At 43.8% G+C, this 10448-nt stretch overlaps 1 protein-coding gene across 2 annotated transcripts in view; it reads right to left on the bottom strand.

Annotated features, from left to right (window-relative positions):
• Positions 1–942: 942 nt before the first annotated feature.
• The window catches only part of CD28 (CD28 molecule), a 31354-nt gene continuing 21848 nt past the window's right edge, over positions 943–10448 (bottom strand). The window contains exon 5 of one of the 2 annotated variants that reach the window (XM_070508432.1): positions 943–5543. In XM_070508432.1, coding sequence (XP_070364533.1) covers positions 5415–5543 — 129 coding nt within the window. In that variant the 3' untranslated portion in view covers positions 943–5414. The remainder of the gene's footprint in view (positions 5544–10448) is intronic. The other variant, XM_014836386.3, reaches the window with a different exon arrangement.

Here is a 10448-nt window from a genome sequence, read left to right as displayed (position 1 = left end):
ACCCCTCAAATTCCCAACACCCCAAAATGTTTCACAGAATTTACACAGCTGAATAGGATAGGGAAATGGGCCTGGGAAATGCACGTTCTGATATTTAGAGTAGGCTCGATAAGGAGGTCAGCTTGGAAAAGAAGAAATATTATTGGGTTATCATCCATATTTCATCCCTAGAGTTTTTGACGTGTGGAGCCCAGTGTTCACACCCTGAAAAGAACAAAAGGCACACTGAGAAAGAGTGCCACATTCTGCTCTGGACAGTGGCCTGGGTTTCCAAGTGCAGAGAGCCTATGAATTGTCCAAGGGAAAGCACACATCCCTCTGGGATACCAAATCAGAGAAAGCCGAGAGATCCACCCACTCAGAGTCCTTCTTCCGAGCATCGCTGTTGAAAAGTTGAGAGTTAGGCAGTTCCCCAGTTTGAGAGACACCAATAAGTTCCAAACAAGGTTCTAGTATGGCTTCCAGACCACCCCAATAGCTGCTCTTTAGTGTGGTGGTCAGGCCCCTATTATGATGGATCCAGAAATTTCTTTGCTTTTTCTCACTTATCTATTATCTCTCTTCCAGACAAGATGAGAGAGGAGAAAGGGGACTGCTTTAAAACGTATCAATATGTTTTATCAGACTAGAGAAAAAAAGTGAATTCAGAGCTGCGGGCAGTTACACTATCCACGTAGTTACGTAGCTAGACCGTGATGGGAGGTCTGTTCGATGCAGCCAGGAGATTTGCATTTATTTCAGTTTGAATTTGAATTTCAAGGCACTAGAATTTTTTCACAGAACTAGGATTCATTTAACGGCTACTTTTCACCACTCTTGACCCTTTCCACCTGATTTGGTTTGTCCAGTTGAACTTATGAGTGGCTAGCTAAGTTCAGTCTTTCTTGGAGTAGAAGACATACAGGCTCACCTTTTTCAAGTTTTAGTTACTTTTATTAAGTTTAATGAGCTCCACTGCAACAAAGGAAAGAGCCAGCGTGGAGATGAATTCATTGCACGCCTATTTGACTTCAGGCCACCCTCAAAGCACAATTTGCATAGAAATAAATAAGAGCGGCTACGTGAATTATCAGACCAGCTCTTGTGTCCCTGGTTCAAGGGCCTTCCCCTGCCCACAAGACGACAGCAGCGTGTGCGTGTGCATGTGTGATGATTATTATGTCTGACTCAAATTTTCAACGTGTTCCAAGTGTCATAATTTTGTTTATTGTTGTTCTTTTATTTTTACACTCTTGCAAGCCATTAGAGTGTTCAGTTATGACATGAGCATGACAGGTGAAGAAGCAGAAATTGTCTGTCCCCAGCATTCCTGTCTTAGAACTCTTTTTGAATCATAGCCAAGCAAGGCATTTATAGAATTGGGGGGGGGGGGAGTGTTGGGGGAAGAGCAGCAATCCACGGGTAGCATGGGATTTTAAGTACAAAGGCGACATTTTCAGAAGTCTTAGGCTATAGGCATTTAAAGCTGAGTCAATACTCCATTAAGAGGGAATTTGGGGTCCTCAGTGGGAAATCAACTTCCTCTTGACTACGACTTATTTAGCATGATTTTTTAAGATGATTCTAACAGTATTGGTTTTCCTCACTGCACAAAAAATGCTAAAGTGTAAATGAACTTATATCCATCAGGTTTTCTTTCCCTAGGTTTGGCTGTGAATATGTTTTACTTGTTGTTTCACACAGGAAACGAATTTGTGAACGAATTAATAGGAAAGTGGAAAACAGAACTGGCTCTCTCCTTGTCAGAGTGTGATCAGTACATTCAGAGTGACCACTAATTCATAAGGGCGTGTGAAACTCATTCATTCAGTCAATAAATATGTATTGCCTGCCAGGCACTATTCTAGGCACAGAACAGTGGGATATATCTGGGGATGTGGCAACAAAGGAAGCAGACCAAGTTCTGTCCCTCATGGAGCTTACATTCTAGTTGGGGGAAATAAACAATAAACAACTAAATAAGTAAGAAAATCTAGTGTAAGAGCTGATGAAATTCTATAGGAGAAAAAAACAAGCAAAAAAAAAAGCAGACAGGGTTTGAGAGAATTTAACTCAGGTAAAAGGTGACACTTGAGCAGGGGCCTAACGGAAATGAGGGAGCCAGCTAGGTAGGTCTCTGGGGAAGAACATCCCAGACAGACAAAAGAGTTTGTGTAAAGGCCCTGAGGTGGGAACATGCCTGTGATGTCTGAGGAGGAATATGAATATGTCAGAAAGTATGCGTACACCCAGAAGAGAGATTTCCTGAGTTTCACCAATGCTCTTGCAAATACCAAGGACTCACTCAGCCTAGGATTTGCCACTGTCCTTGTCCTTGTCCTGGGTTAATAACAGGTCTACGGCGGTGACGACCCTGGTTCTGGGTCCATCACTGCCACCATCTCCAACCTCTAGCACGTAGTCAGATTTCATACTTTGGGATCAGTCCCCGGGTCTGCTCTGCTTCCTGTCTAGCAGGAAGAAAGGCTGAGATGAGGATCTGACATCCGTTTAACTATTAACATCCCCATTAAATTAGCCCTGAGAACTAGTAGCTGAGTTAGTTAACCCAAGGGACTGAGGGAGTCAAGGCTGGAGTTTGATCTCTCTCATAGAGCATTCACATCTCACGGAATGCATAGGGAGCCCAGCCCGGCAGCTCAGAGATGCAAACCACCAGTCTGATGAGAAATTGTGACTAAAGACAAGCAAACACACCAGAGGTCTACCTTGCTGAAAGTGAAATTCGTATCTGAAAGTCTAGACTTTCTTTAAAAAAGGCTAAACTGGAGATTTATAAAAAGGATTTATCCCACGTCTTTCTTAAATAGTAAGTTTTCTCCAGATTCATTGCCAAAAGTGAAACATACCTGCTCTGAAAGACAATATTAAACCACAAATTTAAAAACAGGCACATGGTGATTCGGTAACTTTATCACTGAATACACAGAGCACAATGTACACTTGGTCTCTTTAAATTGGCATAGTCAGCCCAAAATAAGTGAGCTCACAATCAAAAATTAAAGAATTACTATTAATTATAAGACTCTTACAATAATAGCAGCAGATGACATTGTTTTCTTCATAATCGCCATATTTGAAACTGTAAAAGCATTGCTCCAACCACTGTTTTTAAACTATTTCTTAGTTCATACTAATAGTGAAAATGGACTTCCCTATTAACATTTTTACCTTGGTTCTGTTTAGAGTGAGTAAGAAAAATCTAAAGTGTGATTCATCTTTAGTAAACCTATTTTTCCCATCAGAAAACAAAAGCTTTTATTGCCAAAGATCAAATCTTTCCATTTTTATTTTTTTATTTATTTATTTTTTGCCATTGCCCTTTCTAAAAGTTCTCCAGCTCTGCCATTTTCAAATCCAACTTGATAACTTAGATTTAGGAACTCTTTAGCACACGTGCCGGCATAAATTCAACAGCTCTCATCACCCAAGTACTGCTGAGTTTGACCTTGTTTGGATTAATTAAACTCATGGAATGGAAGCTCATTTAAAAATCAACCAAAGTACAATAGTTTCTGTCTGGAATCATAAGATTCCTATCCCTCCCCATAGTACAAAAAAATTAAAGACCTCTTTATATACATAAAAGTTGGAGGCGGAATGCTGTACATTTCATCACAAGCCCAAATATTCCAAAACAGGAAAATGATAGGACACAGAGGCTCTCAAATTTTATATCCCCTCATCCCTGGGTAGTGGGTTTAAATTTGTATTATAATATTCTCTCCCTTCTCAGGTCATTGCTCAGTTTAATTTTTATACATAATTTATGTATTTGGCAATAATAATATTAGCTAACACTATATGCAGGGCAGGTACTAAGTGTCAGGGACAAGTAGAACAAAAGACAAACTTGGGCCATGCCCTCATGGGGTTTATAGGACAGGGACAGATATTTGTGATCATTATCTCCATTTACAGTTGAAGAACCAGAGTCTCAGGAAGGCAGTGACTTGCCTGAGGCCAACTAGTCGTGGGACTTGACCGGGATCTACCTGCCTCCAGAACCCAGCCTCCTCTACCATGGGAACAAATCGAAGCACTAAGCAGATCGTAAGGGCAGCAGTACAGCCGTTCTTCAAGGCCTCCAGGCATACTCCAGTTAACCCACATTGGAGGCGGAAGAATATCCACGGTCATCCCGGGGTCAGGCCTGGCAGTGTCTCTTGGGGACCCTGATGTTGTCTCCAAAGACACCCTCCAGAATATTCTTCCATGGCGATGGACCTCCAGGGTAAACAGGCAGCTGAACCCACAGAGCTCAGCCCTAAAGCACACAGAGTCCCTGCAAAGATGCCCTCACCACGGCTCCTGCTGGCTGCTATCTTCTGGAAAACTTCCACCAGATGCCAGCCACCCCTCAGCACGTGGCAAGAACCTGTCATTCCCTTCTAGTCTCCTCCCTCAGAAGAAGTTTCTTGGGACTCTTCCCCGGTCCCCTGATGAATGCTAACATCCGTTTTTCACAGTATCATGACTTCTCCTATAGATACCCTTTCAGCATCCCACTTCAGATCTCCACACAGACAAGAGGAGACAACTGTGCAAACCTGAACACATGGAACAGAAAAGCCCCCTTGGTGATTTGACTGTAATGAGCCGCTAAACAAAGAACCCTTCGTAGTATTCAAATAATGTCGACATCAAGTGGCCTTGCTTCCTGACACATTCTCTGTTGGTGTGGGAGGACTACTTCACGCTTTTGAAATCACACCGTGAAGACCACAGCAAACTCCCACCCCAGGGAGTGAGGAAAGCAAGCTGGTTTGCCTCGCGGGGCTTTGAAGGGATTCCATCGGTCAAAATGACTAAACACGACCAGAAATCATCAAAAACAATGTCTACATCTTTCTAAAGTAAAAGTAAAACAGCATTAAATAGGAACTAAGTGGCTCATTTCATGAATGAGAGACAGTGTTTTAACGGCTTTAAAACGTTTCCATCTCCCGCCCCCTCCCCCTCTCTAACCTATCCCTGCCCTAAACCCCCATTGAACCCAATAGAATGATTTTCTGACCTTTCTTCGTCTAAAAAGTCGTTGGCTATCACTCTTCGCAACCACAATGTTAAGGTGAGTGAGAAAGAGTGACGCTGGAGGCAGATTTCAAGGCTAACAATCCGTTCCCTTTTTGTTCTCCACCCTAACCCCTCCAGCAAGTCAATAAATACATGGTGAGTTTGAATTGGGGTCGTGGCACTCCATGGGATGGCCTGCCACAGTCCTATTCTCTCACTTCATTTCAGAGTCTCAGGATGGTGTCGTTTGGGCTGGTGGTTCAAGAACCCTTGGCACAGGGGGCGTCGCAGGAGCCCGAGGCGGCCGGCCGACAGGGGGGCAGTCCTTTCCTATCCAGAGCGGTGGTGTCCAGGGGTGACGCGGGGCCGGCCGGCGCGCATCTGGATAGGCGTCCGTGTCAGGAGCGGTAGGCCGCGAAGTCCCGCGCCGGCGCGTAGGGCTGGTAGTGCTTTCGGGTGGGCCCCGGCCTCCGGGGGGTCATGTTCATGTAGTCGCTCTGAAGGGTCCTGCTCCTCCTATTCCTCATCTGCAGAAGAGAGAAGTGTCACTGTGAAGGGGGCCGGGCACACGGAAGGAGAGGTCGTGGGAGGAGTTCTAAGATTTGGGGGGCGACTGTTGAAACACGGGCTGTCAAAGGAAGCTGAACCCCGGGAGGTCACTGCGCACCTTGGACTTGGATACTGACTCATCAAACCGAACTACTTTGGACTAAATCAACTTGAAAAATCGGAACCAAAAAGTATCTTAGAGAAACGCACCCATGTTACGCTCAATGCTGTCATTTGCCCTGACTCCCCAAAGCATACCTAGTTAACCCGGCCACTGCGCTATGTAAATACTCCAGAAGGCCCTTCCTCCTTGGAAAAGGTTCAGCATCCCTATTGCAATCTTCTTCCATCAGTCGTTTGCTTAACAAGTCATTTTTCCATAAGCAACCCAAGAGGATCTTCAGCCCTCCAGAGTCTGGAATAATCATAAATTCACAGCAGTGGAGTCCAAATTAACGGGGAGTTATAGTTCTAGACAACCAGTTGCATTCCTATTCCCTTATATGTATGTTCATTTCTGTTAAGACAACAGCGTCACTCATCTCCGTTCCTCAGACTCAGCTCCTTCTGGATGAATTTCTGCCAGGGATGAGGTATGTGGGGACAATGCTGATCCAGAGAAAGAGCTGTACTCACCAGGGATCTTAGCAAAGTTGGAGTAGGGGTTAGAAGCATCTTTCCTGGGCCAATGTGATGGTAAAATTTACACGTTTGATAAAAGAATCATAAAAATTCTAAAATAGAAAGCCATTCAGATTTCTGGATTGCAAATTCTATATTTCGAAAAAAATATCTATTTCTTGGAATGTAAGACCAATGCATAAGTAGATATGTTGGGCATGAGTGACACGAACACCTGAATGAGTAAGTGAAGGACTTTAGCCCTGGCTTTATTCCCATGCACTGCTCCCCGAGCCCCTGACACCTTCCTTGTCAAAGGGGCGTGAGTCAGTGTTAAAAAAAGGGAAAAACACTGACCTCCACATCACCAGATACAACCAGCATGTTTTCAGTCCTCATCCTCTGAACTCTCAGCAACATTCTCTGTTTCTATATTATTGGTTACTCTCTCCTTTTTAAAACACTCTTCCACTTTGCCTTCCGTGAGATGGTACCGTCCCCCTTTTCATCCTACCTCTCTGGCCACTCCTTTCCTGCTTCCTTTGTAGGCTCATCCTTCTCCAGTTAGCCATTCAGTGTTAGAGTGCCTCACAGCTTGGTCCTACACCTTTTCCTCTGCTCACACATCCTCGCTCCCTAGGCAACCTCATCCACATTCACAGCTTCAATTACCACCTATTCCCCCGAATTTACATCTCTGGACTAGACCTCAAAGGCCCTTTAAACTCAGCAAGTCCAAAAAGAAACTCAAGATCTTCCCCTAAGGTCTAGTCCTCTCCCAGAGTTTCTCCTCTGAGTGAGTGACATTACCATATAAAGTTGCCCAAGCCAGCCCTCCTAAGCCTCATCCTTGACAACTTCAACTCCCTTATCCGCTGTCCTAGGGAACATTTGACAATGTCTGAAGACATTTTGGGTTGTCATGACTGGGAGAAATGCTACTGGTATATAGTGGCTAGAGGACAGAGATGCTGCTAAACATCCTACAATGCAGAGGGCAGCCCCTAACAACAAAGAATTATCCAGCCCAAAATGTCAATAGTGCCAAGACTGAAAAGTCCTGATCTAAAGAGTCCAATCATGAAAAAGAATGGAATGAAAACGAAGCAATGGACAGAAAATATATCACCAAAATAGAATGAATATCATTAGACTACTTGACTCCTCTTTCTTGCTCATACTCAAAAGATGACTGATGATTTAAGCCTGGTTGACTAGAAGGATAGCGTTCCATTCCACAAACATAAGGCAAGGCAGTAGGAGAAGTAGATTTGAAAAAGGTTATAAGTTCAGCTTTGATCATTTCGGATTTGAGAGGATGGATGGGTTATCTAGCTGAAACTAACAAGAGGATAGCATTAAACAAACATAATTGGGGGACTCATTCAGAGAGAGGTAGCCATGGAAACCGGTAGATGAGGGAAGTTGCTCTTCAAACATCTTGGTTCTACATCCTTTCTATGAGTGAAAGACTAGAGTTCTCTTGGGCACAGGATTATGGCAGGGCAGGAATAAGAGCGAGGAAATGTCTGGCCCAGATCAGTGTGGAAGGAGCTGATGGTACCCTGGGAGGCATTTCAGCACTTACTCCAACTCTAAGGATTCCCCTTGCCAGACTCCCAAGTGACAATCTTTGCATCTGGACACTCAAATAAAACTATAGCTGGTAGAGAGGCCCCAATAATGAAGACATCTTGACTCTGAGGTTCTCTGGGTCGCACAAAGACTATGAAAGCTCTGCTGCAGTCAGCTCCCATGCTTACCCTCAGGCCGTTACCGGATAGTGGATTTGGTCATTATCACCCAGCTCTAAACACAGCAGTGGGATAGACTTGACACATGTGTGGCTGGGAACAGTCTACAGAACCCAGTGTCCACATGCATCTAGCATACGCATATTGTGGGCAGAGTACTCCCCTTCTGTGTGTGTGTGCCTGGGTCATCTATCCTGCCCATTCAATGTCTGCTCAAGATGTGTGACTTCAAGACCACTCCTCCTCTGCTCTTCCCTCCACCCGCGCCCCTACCCACTTGTTTCCTGGAAGAAGCAGCAAGACACAAGGTGTACGCAGGTGATTCACCTGAAGACACGGTCTTCAAGACTCCACTAGATTAAAGGCGGATAATGCCTATACGCACACGATCCACATTCCCAACGTAGTGATTTATGGTGGAGAAGACCCTGTTTCTAAAAAGGCTCCTTTAGACTAAGAAAGAGAATAGGTTTACCACTCAGCTGAGTGAACGAAAGATTGAGTGAGAGTAACAGATGCTGCTCTGGGGCAGGCTGGCAGAGGCAGCTCTTTATTTAAATGTCAGCAACAGGTCAAGAACTGAGATAGAATCTGCAGCTGCTCCCAGAAACCCACTCAGCCTAGAACTGCCTACAGTAGCACATCACAAGCCCTCAGGAAGTTCCGGAAAACAGCAGCTTACACCAAGGCATGGTGCAGAGCAGCCAAAAACAGGATCCCAGAAAAGTACCCAGGAACTGGCTGAAAATCCAGGGGTCCCTAATGAGTTGGCTGCCTGGCTCAGCAAGGTGCTGTTTGCTTAAATAGTGACAGCAGCAGAAAAAAGATGAGCCCAGGGTAAAATGCTGTGTTATTCTATGAAACATACATATATATTTGCTCCACACCCTTTTGGTCAGAGAGTACAAAGACCTAGGCTTGAGATGCAAGTAAAAGGTAGTTCTTATTGGGTAAGCTAACTGACTACAAGAGACCACAGGAAGGTAAGACATGCCAAACATGGGACTTCCCAAATTACAGGGAGCCTGTGAGACAGAATGAGACCAAAGTGAGTTTTCTCAGGATGAAGCAAGATGAACGTCGCTAGGGATTAGGAGCGCTGCCAAAGAAAAACCCATAGTGTCTATGACGCTGCAGGGTTGAAAGTAAACTGTTTAAATTCATTGAAAATGAGAAGCTGCTGTTGTCCCTTTGGATGATTTGAGTCACTTAGCAAATTAGTGCCTTGATGATAGTAACTGATATTTCTAATGCATACTTACAATAAGTTTTAAATGATGAGCAGTCCCCTTCTGGGCACTGAAAGTTAAAGCAGTTCCCAAAACAGCTTCCTGCAAAGCTAGTAAATTACATTGACCTGGGTCAGCACGTTACAGGAGAATGCCTGCCCTGGAAGGTTACCTGAAAAGCCACTGCACCTGCCTTTAAATTAAGAAGTTCAGATTCCCGAGGGGATCAGGATAAAAACAAGAACTAAGATTCTAAATTCTAAAATCACTGGCAAACACTACAGAGGTTCAAGGCTGGAAGGTAACTTGGATGAAGACACCAAGATTCAGACATGAAGGAACTCAACTGGCCTCAGAGGAAGAACTTAGGCAATATTTCACCACATAAAAGCTCCCCATCAGGGGCAGGGGATGTGAACAGACATTTCTCCAAAGAAGATATACGGATGGCATCGTACTGATCATCAGGGAAATGCAAATCAAAACCACACTAAGATATCACCTTACACCCGTTAGAATGGCTATAATCACCAAAATAAAAAATAACAAATGTTGGAGAGGTTGTGGAGAAAAGGAACCCTCATACACTGCTGCTGGGAATGCAAACTGGTGCAGCCTCTATGGAAAACAGTATGGAGGTTTCTCAAAAAATTAAAAATAGAAATACGATATGACCCAGCCATCCCACTACGTGGTATCTATCCAAAGAACTTGAAATCAGCAATTCAAAAAGATCCTATGTTCATGCACCCCTATGTTCATTGAAGCATTATTCACAATAGGCAAGACATGGAAGCAACCTAACTACCCATTGACTGATGATTGGATAAAGAAGATATGGGGTGTGTGTGTGTGTGTGTGTGTGTGTATATATATATATATATATATATATATATATATATATATATATGATGGAATACTACTCAGCCATAAAAAAGGATAAAATCGTCCCATTCGCAACAACGTGGATGGACTTTGAGGGTATTATGTTAAGTGAAATGAGCCAGATAGAGAAAGACAATCTCTGTATGACTCCACTCATATGTGGAAGATAAACACGTGGACAAAGAGAACAGATTCGTGGTTACCAGGGGAAAGGGGGGGAGGGGTGGGGGGTCGGCACAAAGGATGAAGTGGTGCACCTACAATATGACTGACAAATAATAATTTACTACTGAAATTTCACAAGATTGTAAACTATCTTAACCTCAATAAAAAATAAAATAGAAAAAAAAAAAGGTCTCCATCAGGCTTGGGCAACTTGCAGAAGGCGAGGTAG

Source organism: Equus asinus, chromosome 4, assembly GCF_041296235.1.
Source record: "Equus asinus isolate D_3611 breed Donkey chromosome 4, EquAss-T2T_v2, whole genome shotgun sequence".
NCBI lineage: Eukaryota > Metazoa > Chordata > Mammalia > Perissodactyla > Equidae > Equus > Equus asinus.
Note: the sequence above shows the minus strand (reverse complement) of the source record. Positions and strands in the feature narration are given on the sequence as shown.